Source organism: Oreochromis aureus, linkage group 20 (assembly GCF_013358895.1).
Source record: "Oreochromis aureus strain Israel breed Guangdong linkage group 20, ZZ_aureus, whole genome shotgun sequence".
NCBI lineage: Eukaryota > Metazoa > Chordata > Actinopteri > Cichliformes > Cichlidae > Oreochromis > Oreochromis aureus.
Window position 1 is genome coordinate 24,605,885 of NC_052961.1, and position 21,201 is coordinate 24,627,085.

The 21,201-nt window shown below is 41.0% G+C and overlaps 1 protein-coding gene across 1 annotated transcript; it reads right to left on the bottom strand.

Moving 5' to 3' along the window:
- Positions 1 to 309: 309 nt before the first annotated feature.
- On the bottom strand, positions 310 to 20,448 carry kif5aa (kinesin family member 5A, a). The gene is made up of 29 exons (XM_031738215.2): positions 19,884 to 20,448; positions 17,065 to 17,152; positions 16,901 to 16,974; positions 16,586 to 16,690; positions 16,342 to 16,390; positions 16,155 to 16,210; positions 15,958 to 16,045; positions 12,405 to 12,529; positions 12,131 to 12,235; positions 11,258 to 11,406; positions 10,429 to 10,577; positions 10,099 to 10,277; positions 9,815 to 9,883; positions 9,466 to 9,672; positions 8,022 to 8,168; positions 7,732 to 7,920; positions 7,418 to 7,535; positions 7,232 to 7,293; positions 6,261 to 6,370; positions 5,921 to 6,022; positions 5,735 to 5,795; positions 5,565 to 5,636; positions 4,949 to 5,053; positions 4,458 to 4,674; positions 4,191 to 4,365; positions 3,908 to 3,987; positions 3,710 to 3,749; positions 3,348 to 3,433; positions 310 to 2,866 (listed from the first exon to the last, which is right to left on the bottom strand). Exons 1-28 carry the CDS (start codon positions 20,010 to 20,012, stop codon positions 3,355 to 3,357), a joined length of 3,129 nt encoding a protein of 1,042 aa, XP_031594075.1. The 5' UTR covers positions 20,013 to 20,448; the 3' UTR covers positions 310 to 2,866; positions 3,348 to 3,354.
- Positions 20,449 to 21,201: the final 753 nt, after the last annotated feature.

Genomic DNA, 21,201 nt, shown 5'->3' on the forward strand with positions numbered 1-21,201 from the left:
TCAGTGTTTCTCCACTTTTTTTTCCAACTTCCAAACGTAATTTTCATATCATTGTTTTTGGCAGAGGATCCTTCCACAGTGAATTCATTTCCTCTTCAGGGCAGAGATTTGTACAAACAACTCAAAGTCACATTAACCCATCTCAGTTTTCACACAGAACAGTGAAAAAAAAAGTTGCTTTTCATTCACTTAATCATGCATCACCTTTAAAGATACGTTTCCATCCACTAGGTGGCGCCATTTTCGTCTGTCAGTGTGGGACTGCCTCAGACGCTTTCCAGACCCAAATGACTCGCGACACACTCCTTTCTACAAGTTTATTGAACTTTTTACTACAACACATACAATACAGCATAGTGATGAGTCGATATATACAGAGATTTTTGCCCGGTGATTCTTCACATATTCATGTTGACGCTACACTATAGGCATACAGAAATAAATAAAACAAACATTTGTCTGAACAAAGAGAGCGTGCGCATTTCTTTTGCATCTTACTATGTCATCTGCGCGCTATTGTACTTACAGGATTAACAATATATAGCACATGTATTTAGATATGTTCAAATCAGATAGTGTAACAGCAGGTAACAATATAGTACACACTCCCCTCTAAATTCTGATTTATTACACTTAAAACATGATGTCCAATAGAGGGTCCACAGTAGGGTCTGACCAGGAGATTATTACAGTTTGGATGTAATGTGTGAGAAAAGAGATGCTGTATGTACAATTCTGTTATGTTAGAGTAAGATTTATCTTTTAATCCCCTTCCTTTGCTTAGCTTTGATGAGGACAAACAGATCTGATTGTTTATCAGCAGTCATATAGTTTTTAGTCTGGGGTTAGGAGGAAGACAATGGGGCTGGACCATGGTAGCTATGATTGGGAATGTGAAGCCCTGAGATGTTGTTAATGCCGGTAAAAGCATCAGGCTGAGCGGTGCTGTCACGAATGATCACATACATGAGAAAGATTAGGGATCGCATAAACGAGAACACTTCTGCTTTGGATATTTTACATTGGGAACAAATCTGGTTATATTTAAAAAAACAAAAAAAACCCCACATAAATAAATTAAAATAAAATGTAGGATTAATTACCCTGTAAAGTGTGACACTAGATTCACTTTAATCCCTTTTATTCTGCTAAAAGCATAAAATCAAACTAACATTTAAGTTTTTACTGGTTTTATTCAGCGATTCACCTTCATGCAAAAACATCCACTTGTCCGTTACACGCCAAAGCAACGCTGCTTTCTTCCATCCTGATTGGCTGGTCAGGATTTCTCACAGAAGAATAACAGCACAACCTGTCAAAGTGCTCCAGACTGGTGGCTGCTCAGCTGGAGACTCACCTGCAAAACCTCCCCAACCGCTGGACTTTTGAAACAAAAATGAACCACTAAATAGAATCCATGGATTTGCCAAATGTTGATATGTTTTCACATGACGTTTAGAGATCCAAATTCCACCAAGGCCTGTACAAATTTAAATTAGCAGACAAAAATGGCATCTTAATCTTAATGATTTTTGCGAGTCCCCATTTTGGCCCAGCTCTGATCCTGTGACAAGATGGAGACGGAAAATGGGCATGAATGAATGAACTTATGGAAGAGATAACGACAGCTCTGATCAGAGCGTTTCAATCTACTTACAGGTGGGGTTTTCTAAAGTTGCAACTTTCTGTAGAAACTCTAGGATCCGTCCTCATTCTGCATTTGCAAGGATGATATCTTATCATAAAGTTATAAGTTTATATAATAAGCAGCTCTAGAGGTAGTAGTTACAAATGTTTGCAGAGAATGTGTGTGAGTTTGATCATGAGAAGTCAATTCATATTAAGGCTTGGTTAGAAGACTCATAAAGTTTGACGCGGGGAAGGGGCCACATTAAATGGAACGTGGGCATCATTATCCAGAATGAAAAAGTGCATCAAAAGACTCCAACCTCATTGTATCCAAGCATTTACAAAAGGATTTCTCACTACAGACGGTTTGATTGAGCTGGGTTTCCCCTCACGTATTTTTTCTTTACTCATCTCTTACCTTAAAAGAAAGGATCCAGATATCATTTTTGCAATATAACGTGTTTAAAACACAATGACAACATCCAAAAAAAAAGTCTTGGACTCAGATTTTGATATCAAAAGATAACCTAAAGCTCTGAAACCACAATCGGGATTAATGGAAACCAGCTCTCTCTTTCTGACATCTGTCGAAGTCGATCAGACTTGACTCGCAGCATACCAGCTCCCCGACTGGACTCATGACACAGGCAAAGATTGGAAAGCTAACCCGCAAAGCGACATGCACGCAGTGTGTGAGTCTTCTGTTACAAGCTGGTGTTGCATACTATACTCTTATTTATGACAGAGAAAAAGGTCATGTCTGCCTACAGTATGTCATCCATATGATGCCCTTAAGAAGATGTGTGCAGGGAGTGGGGAAGGCTGTGCATTCACACAAACAGTTGCTGGTCAAAAACCTCTACTGGAGTATACGGCACTATTATTTACAACATGTGTGTACTAACTGATCAGATATGGGGTCAGCCCCGTTTCAGTTCAACCACCCCGGGAGGTGATCGGCATCAGTGGCATGTGGTGAAAAATTGATTGGCCGGGGGCGTTCCTTGATTAAAAATATCGGATTTAATCCTGATTGAACTGAAAAGGACCGGACCCCAAACCTGAGGGCAAGTGTTCACCATTGGAGCAGGAAAGGGCTTCAACTAATTAGAAGACTACAGGGCTACAGATCTTGGTTGTCATCATTATCGGTGATGCAGTGCAGGGTTGAGGGGGCCAGGCTGCATGCAAATGGGAGGGGAGGGTCCGGTGGACGGGTACAGTGTTTGGTCATCTTCTGCAAAGAGACAGTAACAGGAAGTTAGAGTTCAGAGAAACAGAAGTCAATTCAAAGCTCTACTGATGATTAGGAATTAACTTTTAGGAATTTTTGCCATTAAAGCACATTTGTTGTATTTGTTTGAACACATTAGATCAATATGATTAGCATCTATTGTGCATCTGCAACCTGTTATACAAACAGTAACATAAACTTGTAGACTGATTTTCTCAGCTACGACACTCATGTTTTACACTGTCTACAGTGGTGGACTAGTTAGGAAGCAGGTGCAGTTGTAGCAAGGAGGCCATATGCTGACATTTCCTCCTCTTTCTGGGATTATTTTATGATAATCCCTCAAAAATACAGTATACTGATGAGGATTAGGCTTTGAGTTATGACTGTTAAGGTTGGGGGTTTGAGAATAAAGTGTCAGCGAGTGTCTGCAGAGGTATAAGGCTAAAAGTGTGTTTATGATCCAGTGGATTTTCTTAGTTACCAAGGTATTAACTTGCAGCAGTCTCCTGCTGAATCATGTAGTGCCTGTTTGAATCATCCACCTCGCTGCCACAGTGAACGTCACTCCTGTTAACGCAGATACACAAAAACAACACTGCATAACCAAATATATATCACCCTTATGTACCATTTATCACTCCAACTGGTTCCTCCAACAATCCACAAAAATCCACATTAAGTTAATTTGTGATTCTGGCCCTGTGTAAAGCTGGGATGCACACTAGCCATCCCGTACTCGATAAGTGGTTAAGAAAATGGATCGCACTCAAACTGCACACTTCATTTGATAAAATTAAGTAAAGCATCCAAACTGACAAGAGAAACTGCAACTGATGTCCTCACCTGTTATCATTAATGTCTCTGGCTTCACTGATGCTGTTACCTGTTGGAAACAAGACATAGTTTTATCAGTTTGTTTGCAGTAGCATTAAAAATAAGAAAAACTGAGCTATTGACAATATTTGTATCTTGTTAAAGCACAACTACCAGAAGTGCCATAGTAGGTGCATGCAAACACACACACATTTAGATTGTACTTACCGTTGTCAATGTTGAGTGGGTAGGATTCCAGTATGTCCCCATTATATCTTCCTGCTCTGTAGCCCAGTGCTGTGGAAACTCTGTGGAAAACCCCACGGAAGAAACCATAGACATGCACAGTTATACATTTGGCCTCACATTCAGCAGCAAACCTGAACACAACAGGATGCTTCATTTTTAGGATCAATGCAGAAGCTCAGCGACCTTAAAAATCAATCATAATAACTTGTGTTTACTATCTACCATCTGCCTGGAAAAGATGAAGAAAAGGATTTAAACTCACGTGTTGCTCTGGACAGAGTTGGGATTGCAGCTGACACTGGTGGACTGCTGTGGTGTCACGTTACTCTGGAAGAGGGCATTGCTGTAGGTGTCGGCGTGTTCAGTAGCACGGATGTAGGCGTAGAACGGGTTGGTGGGAGAGCAAACGGTCAGCTGTTTTGGTCTCACCGGCTTAGCTGTCAGGATGAAAAAGCGATGTAAGACAGGGTACAGCCGCAAGGAAACTGGGTCACTGGGCTGCAGAATTAAGCATCAGGTGGTGCAGTACCGATCTGTGCTGCATGGGGGCGCCTCATGGCATTCTTTGCCCTCATCGCATCTTTGATGCGGTCAACCTCCTGCTGGTAGCGACGGCGGTCCATCATGGCGCCCTCTTTGGCATCCCTCAGTGCAGTCTCCAGGGCCTTAACTCTCTCAGCAGTAGACCGAAGACGTTTCTCCAGCTTTGGAAGCTCACAGCGCAGATCTGCATTGTCACGAACCAGCTGGACAGAATTTTCAGCCTGATTAATTCATTCACAAACTGTGCCTTTTGGACATAATACAGTTCTGTGTATTCAAAATCGCATTCTATGCTATATGCATTAAGTTTGTGTACAAGAATGTGCAGCTTGTGCAGCATTTTAATTATCCTCCAAAACTGCTTTGTGGCTAAGAAACAAACCACCACAACCGCAACTGAGATCTAATCCAAGCCCGTCTGCAGCACATGTTTGAATCAGTAAAACTTATAACTGCTCTCATTTCTGAGTCACTCACCTGTTTGTGAACCTTTGTAAGCTGGTCCAAGTTATTCTCAAGAAAGGAAATCTTCTGCTTCTGGGTGCAAGACCCCCCGCTATCATCAGGTTCCATTTCGGAACTCTGCAGAGGAAAACACAAAAAGGAGACAAAGGGTGAGATTTTATTTTGTCCCAAATGACTGTAATACCTGCAGAGCTTAAGGCAAGGCTGACAGAAGTTTTTTCATTCAAATTTTAGTTACTCTACTACTAAAAGAAGAGCTTAAAATTGGGTTTGAAGCTCTCTGATCTCAGCTCTCTGCAGGCCTTTTGTCCCAGCTGTTCTGCTTTTTTAAAAGCTTAAGAAATATTTTTTAATCAGTACAAACTTTAGACCAAAAACATGAACAGTTATTCATTCTGTATGGCGACACCCATGATGGACTGTTTGACTAAATGACTGTGTCTAGTTTTACCCAGAAAGGACATTTCTTCATACAACATATCAAATATTGAAGAGGATTAGAGGGATTAAGGATGCTATTGTTTTTCCTACTCAGGTTTAGCAGGCAATATTAAGGTCACAGACCCCTTAAAACCCTCTTAGTGTGATTTTAAAAAAGAATTCCTTTCATTTATGGTCGATGCCTTACTTTTTTAACTCGCGACGTGAGGTCTTGAACGAACAGCTTGCGCAGGTTGTGGAGGGTCTGGAGTTCGCGGGCCTGGATGACAGACAGATGGAGAGGAGGTTAGATAGGTAGACATCTCTGGATGATGTGAAGTATGAAGCAGAGAGGTAGTGACAGTCTGTTTTACTCACGACAGTCTCCTCCAGACCCTTCAAGTCCTGTTTGGTCTGCTCATGGCGCTCGTGCAGGAATCTGACAGAAAAACCAGAAGCTAAGATAAGAATATGTCTTATCTTTATCATCTCATATCATATTAATGTATCGTTTTGAGCGCCCTCTATTGAAATCTGAGAACAAAATGACCCCTGAACACTTACGAGAGCTCCTCCAGGCGTTCGCTCTTGGTACTATCCTGGCTCTTCAGGCGTTCGAAGTCAGCGCGGACCTGAGCGAGCTCCAGTTCCAGCTTGGAGTTACGACTGCAAGCATGAGGTATAAAAACGCAAACAAGAAAAAAAAAGACACATGTTCAAAGACAGCAAGAGAAACAGGAAACAGCATTAAAATACTTCATTAATACACACCAAACTGAATTGTTTTACATATAACAGCAAATTTCTGTGTATTTTTAATATACTGTCATCTTTAACAGTGTTAGCATGTAAGGAATAAGAAATGAAAAACATGTATGTAAAACAAATAAAGATGACTACAGACTCAGTGAGATCATCAATAATCCTCTGCTTCTCATTGATCTCATCCCGCAGGCGGGCCAGCTGCTTGTGGTAGAGACCACGGTGGGACTCTCCCTGATGACGAAGAGCTTTCTGGAAAAGGAAAAACAAAAAAGGAAGAGCGCCTCTTTAAAGATGCTGACCTATAAAATCTCACACTTTCATAAAGAATGTGTTAAAATCCTGCACACACTGTTTGTGTCATTCACACATGTTGTGTTAAACTGTGCCCTAAATATGGTAAAAAAAAAAAAATACAGAAAGAAATGAGACCACTGACAACAAAATGGTAAATGGCCTGTATTTATATAGCGCTTTCTAGTCCCTAAGGACCCCAAAGCGCTTTACATATCCAGTCATTCACCCATTCACACACTGGTGATGGCAAGCTACGTTGTAGCCACAGCCACCCTGGGGCGCACTGACAGAGGCGAGGCTGCCGGACACTGGCGCCACCGGGCCCTCTGACCACCACCAGTAGGCGACGGGTGAAGTGTCTTGCCCAAGGACACAACGACCAAGACTGTCCGAGCCGGGGCTCGAACCGGTAACCTTCCGATTACAAGGCGAACTCCCAACTCTTGAGCCACGATCGCCCCATAAAATATGTGTTAAATTGTCGTTATTGTGCTGCTGTCTTCAATTGGGACATCATTGCCCTTAACTAAATATGTTCATGTGTCTACTTAAGGACAAAAAGTAACAGCTCTGTTCTGAGAGTGCAATATTTACTTCAATCACCTTTGCATTAAAATCACCTTTGCATTAAAAATGGAAAATGAGCAAAAAGTCTCTGTTAAGCACAGTGCGCGCGGTCACCATAATAGAGCCCGCTAAAAGCCCCAAAATACCAGGTCAGACTGGAATAATACGCACTTTGAATGTGTACGGGATCCAATGGCAGAAATGTACTCAGTGGTCTACATTAAATTCTTTTCTAGGGAGGCTCCTTACCTTCACATTTCCATCCTCAGTCTCACCCTTCTCTCCATCCTTCTCCTCAAGCAGGGAGTTATCTGATAGAAGCATAAAATAACAAATTCAACCAGTATGAACAAATTCAGGGAAGGTTTTAGTCAAATATTAATATTTTTACACCATGATTTTCTGTGTGTGTATGTCTGTGTGTGTTTGTGTTACCCTGGTCTTGCAGCTTGGCCAGCTCCTCGCTCAGGGAGTCGTGGCTCTCCTCCAGCTGTCTCTTCTTCTGCTCCACACTCTGCATGTACTCTGTCAGCGAGCGGATCTTTGCCTCATGCTGTAAAAAGACAAGTGTCGCCCCACCCCAGGACATCAGAGACATAATAACTCAATCTCTGCTAACAAGAAGAAATATCTTAGACATATTATTTTCTACATTCTGTCTGTTTCTTTTTATCTCGCGCCCACATATGTTCTCATAACTCATCAATTTCACTCTATTTTGTGATGCCCCATCATATCCTGTCTCCTACCTGAGAGATAAGGAGCTGGCAGGAGGAGAGCTCCCTTCCAGTCTCTTCCATCTTGCGGTGGCACTCCAGCTGCATGTTCTCCAGCTGACGGCAACGCTTCACCATGCTCTTCACCTCCGACTTGATCTTGCTGATGTAGAGGCGGGCCACAGTGAACTCCTCCTCAATTGCACCACTGATCTCCACTGGCTAAGGGTGAAAATGAAAACAATATTTTTTTTTTTTTTGTTAACAAGAATTTCTCCATCGGTGCTTGATACTCTAAATGAAACTTCTGTGATCGTGCTCACCAGCTTTATCTCCCCATTACCCACGATGGAGCTGAACTCGCTGAGGTCCCTCATCAGCCCGTTGAGGACCTCAGCTATGCGTTTGCGCTGCTGACCGCTCACCTCCTGCATACGAGACAGCTCTGCCTCCAGCTCCATCAGACTGGCCTGTAAAATAAAAGAAGGTGAGCACCTAAGGAGAACTAAAGCCTTTGTCAGAAAACATTTTAACTGCATCTGGACCTTCATTAAAAATACACAAATGAAAAATCTGCAGACTGGCTGAAAAACTTTGGGAGAAAGTCAAGATTAAGATTAAGATTTAGTGTATGAGAGGAATACTAATGAGTCATACTCAAGACCACAGAGCTCTAAACGTATCGTATTGCTGTGGTGCTGCCTACCGTTTGTGTGAGATACATAAGGTCCATAAATACTTGGACAATGACACAATGTTATTATTATCAGGATGTGATTGAAGTGCAGGCTTTCAGCTTAAATTTACCTAGTTAAACAAAAGCATTGCATTTACTTTTTAGGAATTACATCCATTTTTATAGTCCCCCACTTTCAGAGGCTCAGAAGTAATTGGACAAACTAAAATCATTTTAAACCAAAGCATTGTTTTTAATAATTGGATGAAAATCATTTCCAGCCAATCACAAATGCTGTGTTTCCTCCCTTGAGATGCTCTGTCAGGTCTTTACTGCAGCTTCACCTTCAGCTGCTGCTTCGGGTCATTATCCATTTGTATTGGGAAAGGCTGTCCAATCTCCAGAGAGTATGGGCCTGTAGACTTTTGGATTCATTCTGCTACATCTATCAGCAGTCACATGATCAATAAACACTAGTGACCCGGTTCCACTGGCAGTCATAGCATTGGCCTCAGAGAGAATGTGATGTGGCCTGAATCACAAGCTTGTTTCTCTCCTTCATACTTTAACTGATGGTTAATTTATGGGTTTTCAGCCTAATTATGGCCTTCTTTACTTGCACTGAAAGCTCTGGGACCTCGTATTGATAGTTCCAGTGAAAAGCTATAAAATGTAATTCAACACTTGGAATCAGCACCATATATTTGATCAAAAAAATTGAATAGGCTTTGAAAAGGGGGTACTGTTAGATTTTTTAAACCCTTGGCATTGAAGTTGAAAGTCTGCACTTTAATGCCAACTAGGTTATTTGATTTTACATCTACTATGATGATGTACAGAGAAAAATTACAAAAATTATTTCACTGTTCAAAATCTTATACACCTAACAATACTGGTAACTATAAAATCAAACAATTTTTTGACTCCTATACAACTCCTGCAGTGTGTTCCACTCACGGTGCTGCTACAACAGGTGCTTGTCTCTGCAGTGCAACGAGGAAGCAAGCGGATCCTTCTGGTCCACCTCCTGTCTCTGAATTCAGATCCTGTTCTGTTTGACTCAGTAAATCTGTCACACCCCAAAAATTTACCATTTTCTGGGACAGTTGCTCAGCCAGCAGCTGGTTTTGCAGGCCTTTCTCCTCCACTTCCTGGCTCTTCTGGTCATAGTTGATGGCCAGTTCCTCCAGAGCTTGCAGCACCTCCTTCACCTCAGCCTTGGCGCAGTCGCTCTCCACCTGCAGCCTGCCGAGTTCAGCCTGGACTTTGTCCCCGTCACCCCTGGATGAGGCCAGAAGCTGAAGAATGGGAGGTAATAAAAAGAATGGGAAACAACTGCTTAAAGCTTAAATTTTAGAATTAACAAGTATCCTCACACTCACAGCATGCGCGCTCATACAGTGTGGATATGTTTGTGTGACTGAGTTTGTGTGATCTCACCTCATCCTGGTCCAGCATCTGCTGCTTCAGTTTCTCCACCAGCTGGCACTGAAGGTTGATCTCATCATCCTGCACACACATGATGGTATCATAAACACAAAAACTCCATACTCAGTCACTTGGATGTCTCCAATCTATAAATCAATAATTACACATTAAATGGAAGTGAACAGCACCCTGAAAACATTTTCTTTCAATTATAAAATGTACACCATTGTTTTTACCATGCAAAACAGCTAAGAGCAACACACTGCAGGCACTGTGTGAGGAATGTATGCAAGAACCTTATCATCCAGCTGCTTATACAGCTTGCGGATCTCCTCCTCATACTTCTGCCGCTCCTCCTCAGAAATGCGAACCACAATGGAGGAGGTGTCATTGTCCAAAATGGGACGCTCCTCCACAGACTCGATACGGGTCACTATTTCCGATGTAGTCCTCTCAGTCTCGGGCACATCTTCCCCTAAAGGGTAGGAAAAAGTGAGCAAAGAAGACACATTACAATGTTGCACTTTAGTTTGTAATGTCAGCACAGAAGAGTTGGAGGTACGCAGCCTTGAAGTCCCCTCCCCACACACACATCGCCACCCACCAACACCAATATTTGTTCTGACCATTTCTCCAGCGGTTGAGCTCCGACTCCAGCTTCTGAATGGTCTCCTTCAGGGTCTTGTTCTTCTCCTTCTCCTTCTCATACTTCCTCTTCCACTGCTCTGCTGTCAGCTCCAGGTTGATTGAGGCGGTGTTCCTGATGGTCTTGGCACTGTGAGAGAGAGAAAGGGCTGATTATGTTATGTTCAACAGTCCTACTGAGTCCAAAAACTCAGCTTTACAGTTGTAATATGACTCCAAGGTAACATGAAATTTAACAGTCACAAAAAGCAAATAATGCTGCACATTTTTTTAAATATCAGGTAATAAGTTGGTCTTCAGATCCTTCATTGGCTTTGTGGAATAAAAACAAACGTACAAGAGCCACATCAGTAGGTATCTGAGGCTGTATTGGTTTTTTAGGTCATGCCCAAAATAGTTTGTTGCCCTGATTTTAAAGGATAATCTTCCCTGCTGAAAAATGTGACAACACATAAACACAGTATAAACACATTTCCTAGTTTACCTGCTATTTTAGGAGCTAAATTATCATATTTACCTGTTATTTTATCTGTTCCTCTACTACTGGCTGAACCTGAGATTGGACTATTTAACTGTCATGTGTAAATTTACATTTAAAGTCAAGCATGAATATCATATCAAGTAGGTTAAGGTGGCAACATGTTGCTGACATCATGTTTTCCATGCTGCTTTTAAAGGGTTAACACTGTATAACTACACTACTTCATGCTAAAAAAAATATGTCTGCATGTGAAGAAGCAAAACACATTTTACTGGTTTAGAAATAAATATCTAACATGACGTGTGATTTAAATCCACACATGCATCTACCGTTGTCCAAACATCAGAGTTGACTTGGTCTCAGCATCGTTGTAGCTGGAGGGAGAGCAGCAGATGAACATGGTGGTGCGACAGTTACCGCCGAGGGAGTCCTGCAGGATGCGGGTCATTTTGCTGTCACGGTACGGCACGTGAGTTTTCTACAGGACAGAGTAGGGATGATGAGAGAGGGTGATTAGAAGAAAAGAGAAAAACATCAAGAGAAAACCGAGCAACATAAAGCAAAAGAACTGCCAGAACAATCCTTCATTGCTTCTTGATTTAATTTTAATCGTGCAAAAATTCATCAGCATAAATTCAGCAAACATTGCCTCTCAGCCTTTGCAGCTTGGATTCTTAACCAGGACCGGAACCGCTTTTTAAAGTGGCAGATTGGTTGTGCCATATCCAACTACTCTGAAAATTAGCAGGCATAGTTTTGGCATTTCATGGCCAAATCTGTTGAGCTGGCAGGAATGAAAGAGAAAAATCATGAGTGTGGGTACTGAGCAGGTCAACAGGCAGACAGTTGGTGTCCATGTGTGTTAGAAATGAGGTAAACAAAACACTTTATAATGTAGAGAGTGAATTAAACATGTTTCAGCTTATTTAAAGTCACTAAATTCTAGAATAAAAATAAGGTTCACTGGTGGAAAACCTAATTATTCTTCTCTGTATTTAAATTTAACTGTTTAATTGACTCCTTAAATATAAATCAAAGCCGGAAGTATAAACCGTTTCTCTATGTTCCTAAAAAAGTTTAACATCAAAGTCAAAGGAGGAGGAGACCGTCTTAAAAATACAAATCCTTTACAGTAAATCACAAACTGTTATTTTTGAGGCACACCGTCCATGGAGATAGCGGAAAGAGTGAAAATAGCTCACCGTGCCCTCAGCCAAGGCAGAGATGACATTTCCGAGAGCCGAGAGAGACTTGTTGATGTTTTTAGCCTCATCCAGGACGGCACCTGCAGCTCCGGTCTTACTGACCTGGATTAAAGAAAAACGGAGCGAATGAAATCAAAGAACAGCAGCTGGAGAATGTGATGGAAAAACAGGCTCACTCATTAACTAAAACTGCGATGTAAACAAAGAATAATGTAAAATAATCACACATTATTCATTACAAGCAGCGGCATTTACACTGAGTCTTTCATACCTTCTCACTGCCAGCCAGATCCACCAGGTACAGTTTTCCACACAGCTTCTGCTCCGTCTCCACGTGCTCCTGCTTGATGTTGATCAGGAAGATGCTGTGGCTCCGAGAGCTGTGCTCATTCATGTCTACACAAACAACAACACAACATTCAGAGAAACATCCATTTTCTTCTGCTTATCCAATTCGGAGTCACAGGAGGGTTAGAGCCTAACACAGAGAGACAGCCAACCATTCACACTCACAACTACGACCAGCTGAGAATCAACAGTTAACCAAACTAAACTAACTACAACTAACTGAGTTTATTAAGTAGAAATGCAGAAAATGGAATAAACAAATGTCCTAGAATTGATTTTCTATCTATTTAATAACTACAATACTGTGAATCATCCTTTCTATTGATGGAAGACTATTACACTTCAGTCCTAATCATGCTTTAACGACCAACAAAATGAACAGTTATTTAAAAACTACCTTGTCAAAACCGAGCATTACCCACAACCCAAGCTCATCACTGACTGCTGAGTCAAGAATTTGTTGGTGATAACTAATATGGCCCGAATTTACAAACAATGGGCTAAAAAGTTCTGGTAATTTTGTATACTGTTTACTAAACTTGTATATTGTCTTCTCAGGCTGACTTCGCTTCAGGCATTTCATTCTCTAGGGCTCTCCTTTTTTTATTTTTAAATAACTAATCAATAAAGAGTAATTCAGGGGTGGATCTTAAATCTTTCACATTTTATCAACCAGACCAGCCATCACTGCAGGACAGTGGTGTCAGCATTTCACAGAGAACAGGCATCAAACAGCATCGATCTAAAAGCTTCTCTCAGACAGAGTTCAGGTTTCTCTGCAGATGATATCTGAGGGCATGAGCTCAGTGCAGTGCCGAGTGTCGGCCCATCAAACTGTTATCAGCACACCGTTCTGCAGCACAGTGAGTCAGCAGCCATCGACAGGAAGCAGACAACACCGTGCTGCTCAGCATCACAGGCTATATCACATCCTGTCCACTGCTGTCTCCATCCAAGCTGCAGGTCAGTGGGAATTGTGTGTGTCAGGTCAGACAGTGTTTTATTAGCCTGTTTGCTAAGAGACTGCTCACAGATCAGCTCAATGGATGGATGACTGAAGCCGCCGACACTATGGAAAAAACAAGAAACTAGATTTTTGACATGTACTCCCTGTTTTTATATTGGCAGCTTAAAATGGTTTAAACTGTTTGAATGGAGAGACTTTGCATTTTGAAACAAAGGATGAGAAAAGGCTTATAGAGCAGGGCAGCACAACTTTTTCTTCTGCATCAGACTATTGATTTGTTTTTTCATGGAGGTTTTTAAGTCCATTTACTACATTATCCCCCCAACAAACAGCCTTCAGCTTTATCGACTTTCCAGAAGCTTTGGAAAGCTTTGGAGAACTTGACACACCGTATCTGAAGTCTCAGGGCTCTATAAAGTGGCCCAAGATGCTTACCTCTGTATTAACATTGAAAATGAGTGAATTAAATTTCTGGAATATTTTACCATGTTTGCAATCTGTGATAACTGCATACACAGACCTCTTATTTACTGTTTTTACAGGAATTTTGGCCCTTTGTCTTCAGTTTCAAGACTTAGATGATAGAAAGTCTGTTTTTTTTTTTTTACCCTTTTTCTCATTCGTTTTATCACATGGCATATTTAATTTATTTTATGCATATATGAATGGGACTTTTTACTCTGACCTATATTCGTATTCTTGCCACACTACCTACATGCTGAGATCATCAAATTACTATTTACAAGAAGGCTAACTGCAGTTAATTAAAGGCACACACTAGGAAGGAGGAATGTTAAAATGAATTACAAGCCATTAAAAAAACACAGAACAGCAGATTAAAATGTGAACGAATTTGTATTCTTCCACATCACTAGATAAAGAGTTTTTGACCAGAATACAGCTCAATTAACTTGATAATATTGGTTACAAGTATAATGATTTAACTGATATTCTGTGTTTTAAAAAGAAGCACTAAGATTGGAAAAATGTAGGCAAATGTTCTCCTGAAAAGTTGGAAATGATCACTTCTAAACTTTAAGTATTCCATTTTAACAAGACAAGATGGCTGCTTTTTTAGTCCACGCTGTCTCCCAGATTTACATTTACAGCAAACTAATGGATCAACATACACATGTACTGCTTTGTTTCTGAACTACAGACAATCTGCAGTAGGCGGTAACTTAAAGATCCATTTCAATCACTTTGCAGAAAAGCCCATTTTCAAAAGATTTCACAGAAAGACTTTGTGTGTACTAACACACACACACACACACACACACACACTGAGGCACAAAAGGCACTAACTCTGAATGGCGGAGGTCTGTGCAGGCTGAGATTTATAAGTGTGAAGCTGTGCTGATGTTTTTTGTTTGACACAGAATCCCAAAGCAGATCTGACCTCATTCTTTTTTTTTGCCTGCAATGGAGTTCAGCGCTGAGTCAGCACATGACCCACAGAAAAGCAGCACGCACACACACACACACACACACACACACACACACACACACACACACACACACACACACACACACACACACACACACACACACGTGCGCGCGTGCACACACACACACACTGTGGTTATTTTTTGGAGGGATATTTATCAGCAGGGTTTCTTTATTATTTTTTAAATATCTCTGCTGCTATAAAATCTGTCTCACTGACCAGAATAAATTTTAAACTTGCTCAGTAAAACTGCAGAAAAGTTCAAATCTATCTGGCTAAATATTTAAGACATACTTACAATTCTGCAGAAATTTTAATGTAATAAATCCCAGGGCTTAATGGCAATAAGCTCAGCTGTTATTTTTAGCTATTTTTATTATATACTGCAGTGAGGTTTTACGCCATGAGACCAAATAATCAGCTTGACCTGTAAACTCTGTATGTTGAACACATCAATTGCTTACATTTTTATTACCCGACAACACAGGTGTGAGTCAGCAGCACTCAGGTCGATACAAAGTACTAGAATTACAGAAAAGGTCAAGTTATGCTCCCGGTGTTTTGGAGGTTTAAAAGCATTAATCAAAGCACACCAATTACATTTACTGGAGGAGCAAAGTGCAGCAGCTCCTGATGCTTGTTATGACTTCATTCAAATAAAATTTTGCTTTCCTGCTTTGTTATTGTCATACAAACCACTTCATTTCTCACAATTGCATCACATTATGAAATGCATATAACAGAACCTCATTTCTGCGAAAATGAGTGAGGCTTTTTGTGATAATGCACAATAACATGCTGATTACATAACACATTAACAGGCCACATGAACTCAGCTGCCATCTCATGCATCACTAACAAGTCCTGAGCGCTAATATTAGCAACAGTGAGAAACTAGAACTGGTATTCTGGTACGGAGCAGTAAGAAATCAGAAATGTTACAGAGTAAACATTTAGATTTGTCTTTTTGTTACAGTATTATATATAAAAATTATGGGAGGAAAACATCAGACAGGACTGTACTACTCATATGCATCTTGTAACACAAAGATAAAGACTCACTAGTCACAGCAACGTGGCGGTTATTTTTGCCCTCATCGATCACATCCATAACTTCATCAGGGCTTGAAACGAAGCGCTCAGTGCATCCCTGAGGAGAGGAGAGGAGAGGAGAGGAGAGGAGAGGAGAGGAGAGGAGACAAGCATATTATCATTTACCTGATGCAGCCCATGAACAGATATTCAGGTAGGACACCTACCTTCACATATGGCACCCTGTTCTTATCCTCATGAACAGACAGGTTGGTTTTTGTCACTAAAAAGTAAATAAAGGAAAATCAATGACTTTTTTGGAGGATATTTTAGAGCAAACGAAAAATGCTGCACTGGTTAATCACAGTGGTAAATCAAAATAAACTGATGTGAGTTATTTATTCAAATACTAACCGTCCAGGAGATCACGGATTTTATCCATATAGATCTCAAAGTAGGAAACCTGTTGGAGAAGAAAAAAAAGTTTCCTCATATGGAAAAAAAAACCTTTAAGCGAATTACTGTCTGAAGCAGGTTTACACGCCTGCAGAAAATTACTTTTTAAAAGAAGGTATGTCCAAACAAAGCTCAACACAATGAAACAAAAACATAAACATAATACAAGATAAGACATCAACGCATGTAACGAATGTGACACCTTGATGTGGAATTCGAGGTTTTCATCCATGGCAAAGATGTGATTGAAAATGTCCTCGGCGATGCGAGGAATGATACCCATCTGGTGAGGGTCGTGCAGCTTGCCCTGCAACAGGAAATTGTGCATGTAATTACATGTGAGACACAGCCACACAGTAAAATCTAGTTTGATATATTTTCTTCATTATAATAATGCCTTTAAATTTCCATAAATTCTCTGGTAAATCACCATCCATAAGTGGAAAAATGGGTATACCACAAAGAATCAGCATAATAGCCCAACGCTCAAAAAAATGAACGTTAAAAGAAAATTTACCTCCATAGTGTGAGTCTTCCCGGAGGAGGTTTGTCCATATGCAAAGATAGTGCCATTGTATCCATACAGCACATCTATAAGGAAGAAAAAACAAGAAAATGAAGTTACGCAACATGCATTCATTAATTTGAAGAATTCTAATCTATTTAGCAGCTCATCCATACCTTTCACAATCTGCTTGGCACAGGTGTTGTAGACTTGCTCCTGGGTGGTGTTGGTTGGAAACACCCGATCAAACACATAGGACTTTCCCTGCGTAGACAAGGAACAAGAACAAACAGGTCATAAAATCCTACTGAAGTACAACTAATGGTTCAAATGAACGCATCCTTTGTTCCCGACCAAGCATTAAGGAAGAATGATGGTGCATTAAAACATAAAAAGTTTAATAAGAGTTGCTTTTTCCATGACATTATCCATACTCTTACTGGGCCACGTCTGTGAAGGAATGTTCTAAATCATTCACATACAAATTAGAGAACATAGTCACCGAGTGCTGAGGTGCATAGTGCTTAAAAGTCTCCAACACTCTGCTGACTCAGTAACTGCAGTCACCAAACTTCCTCTGACATTAACATCAGCACAAAAACTGTGTGCCAGGAGCTTCACGGCCTGGGTTTCCATTGGCCGATCAGGTCCTGTAGGTGTATGTGTGTAAATCAAAGATGAAACAGAGTCTGAAATGCATACCACAGAGTAAAATAGTCAGAGACATATTTCATCCTTGATGTAGCATCTTCATATTACTGGCTGGGTGTACTGAAATGCTTTATTTCCAGCATCATGCTGTATATTGTACTAAATATGAAAACTAAAATGTAAATATGAAAACTTCTAAGTGGGTTAAGTACTAAATTAATTCTTGGTTGGGCACAGCAAATTTCTTAACAGCTGACGATTACAGTTGACAGTTTAATGTTTGAACAGACCAAGGCTAGCTGTTTCGCCTCCAGCCTCAAAACTCTAGCTTAATAATTCCAGTTAAATTGCTGAAAGTGATAAATGCTCAGAATTTGCTGCCCAGTAACAGAGATTCATCACACTCTGAAACAGAAAACAGGAGCATATCTAATGCCTGTTATAAAGGTATTAAATAAATGCAAGCATAAAATCTAATGATGAACAGGTAGCTGGTGGGCACTAAAGCGTGCACACAATACAAAAAAACAAGGGAATAAAATCATCCAAATGAAGCTCATATCCTGCTTATATAAGTCTAAAATTGTGTCTGTATTTTGTATTTTTCAAACGTTGTCCTCATGATAGATCGGTTCCTCCTAAAATCCAGAGTCACTGTGTGAGACACTGACGAGTGACTCAGCCCCAGACAGGCACGGCTGCAGAAACCAGTCTAATAAAACCCTGAATGTCACCATCCCATCTGAGGCAGAGTCCACAAAGCAACGCAGAATGATGCTGCCAGAACATGAGCCGTAGAAAATGTCATTAACAAATTGACTCATCTGCAGACCACCCCCACGCCAGCATGATTTAACAGAGAGACAATTCAGTCCCAGGATGAGGGAGGTTGGGAGGGATGAAGGAGGCACACAAAGAGGCATAAAAATGGATGGGAGGACAGATGGAGATGAGCAGTGAGACAGTAACGACAAAAGACTGAGAGAAAAACACCAAAGCGGGATGAAATAGTTGATAAAGCCAGAATGGGAGGCACAAAAAAGGTGGAGCCAGAAAGGAGATAAAGCAGGTCAGTCAGAGATGCCTGAGCTCACTGAATGATTATTGATCATCTCTATGGGCAATTAGAGGTATCAGTTTCTGGCTCTACTGTACAGCATCATGCTGAGGGGAGAGAGGAAGGTCAGGATGAGATATTTCCATTACTGGTAGACAAGATTTCAACATGATTCCTCCGTCTGCATATTAGATACGTCAATTCTACTTTAATTAAAACACTAAAACTACATAAATACATTGAAAAAGCACAAATATTCCTTTGAAGTCAGCGTCTCGTATACTGAATATGGCAGACAGTTAATGGTGCATTAACTTTCTAGTTTCCAGAGGTTTCTTTAAACTATGTGATTTTCATTAGACATTCAAGCAGTGTTATTGCAGGCACTGTAATAAGATGACATTGTTGGCTATAAAAAATAATTTTAGGACATAATTTTTGTTTGTTTAACCTCAATAAAAAATCTAAAAGCAGTAAATGAGACACATGCGGCTTGTTTAGGTTTGGTTCCACCCAACAACCCTTCATCTGTCTTCAAAGCTGAAACATCTACTGCTTCGAGCATCTGCTGAGTAATAAACACAACAGAAATGAATTCAGTCTTGTGTTTTGCATATAAACAGGCCACGTTTTCTACTTCGGCACAGCAAAAAAAATTATAAAAATAAGCATAGAAACATTTTAAATCAATAAATAAAATGAAAAGCAAAGATGATCCTGGGCAATACTTTACATTTATTTACCTTCATTTATATACAGGTAACAGTTTATAAATTAAAGGTTCTTATATCTCTCATAAGATAAGCTAAGCTAAGATAAGATAAGATAACCTTTATTAGTCCCACGCGTGGGAAATTTGTTATGCAGGCCTATATAAGAAAATAACTTAAATGTGTATGTCATATACAGTTTGGAACATGTTATGTAACCATATATGTCTCTTTATAAATGTGCCATAAAATGTTTAATGATGGTAAACTAAAGAAAGCATGATGATGGGCCTGATGTGTGTCATTCATAAGCTGCACGGTGCAGTCCTTAGTCAGCTGATGTAGGAGGCCAGAGTGCGCATTTTATCAATATTAGCTACATAAAAGCCATGTGTGCTTGTTATGCTAGGTGAAAGGACAATTTAAGGGAAAAATAAAAAGAGGGGGGGGGGGTGCCCCCGTTCCTCCCCTGAATATTGTGTTTTCCTGCTGGTCTACAACCCAAACAGATGGGCCGGGCTGATGATTTATTGATGGAGGGCCTTCCTGCACAACAAAGCGGCTCCTTTTTACTCACCCCGACGACGACGGTGTCATCTCCTTGGAATTTGGGTAGGAACTGGTCCCCACGTAAAATCTCCGACTGATTTAGAGGACGAAAGCGACACAGCACTTTTATGTTGCATTCCGCTGGGGCATCGGCCATTGCGCAGATTCAAGGTGGAGGATGCTGCTTTCTGCTGAGAGGAAAGATGCTGCTGACGCTGGAGGCGATTAGATCTTGGGCCTGATCTGTGCGTCTGAGTAAGCGGGAGTGATGCGCGCAGGATCCGGTCCTTTTATATCGAGGCGGCTCTGAGGATGGCGGATAGGTCGGCCTGTTTCTTACCCTTACCGGCTCAGAGAGACGATAATATATTTATGCGCAGCTGGACGGTGTTTTCGTGTCGCAGTGAGGCGGCCCAGCTAAATTGGATGTCAAGGCGCAAAACAACCCCCTACATCATTAAAACAATGAGCTCTGAAGCGAATCGATTGCCCCTGCTGGTTTGTTTCTCGCTTGTCGGTTCTTTTTGTGTTGTTTCGTCTTTTCCTGTGCAGGGGCGGCGGTGGGTGTGCGTCTGGCCGGTTGAAGGTGAGATGCTGCTGGAAGGGCAGTGAGGTAAAGCTGCTGCTTGATCCCCCTCCTTTGGTCGCCACAGCGCCTCCTATCTGTAATCCGAGGAAGGGCGTGGTCTGCATCCGCCTCTTTAAAGTGGTACCCACAGCCTCAGCATCACTAAGGCCCAAGGTGTGGCGTCACATCTGAACAGAGGATCGAGGAATAACTTTGTTATCGTATGCATCACAAATAGTCGTTGGCTCTCATCCGAGGAATGACTGTACTGCTTGGAAAGCCATATGAAACCATTTGGGGAAGAGAGATTATTGATTAAGGGATGAGTAAGCTTCAGCTTAAAGTGGCATTACAGGCCAGGGTGATGCAGCAATATGTCGAGACAGCACACTGAATGTCAGAAACCTGTAATTAACACTGAAAATACAACTACTATGGACTTAGGCTGTTTTAGCATCATAAGATATGGCCTGTCTGCAGAAACACAGGAACCATCTACAGTGGCTTGCAAAAGTATTCGGCCCCCTTGAACTTTTCCACATTTTGTCACATTACAGCCACAAACATGAATCAATTTTATTGGAATTCCACGTGAAAGACCAATACAAAGTGGTGTACACGTGAGAAGTGGAATGAAAATCATACATGATTCCAAACATTTTTTACAAATAAATAACTGAAAAGTGGGGTGTGCGTAATTATTCAGCCCCCTGAGTCAATACTTTGTAGAACCACCTTTTGCTGCAATTACAGCTGCCAGTCTTTTAGGGTATGTCTC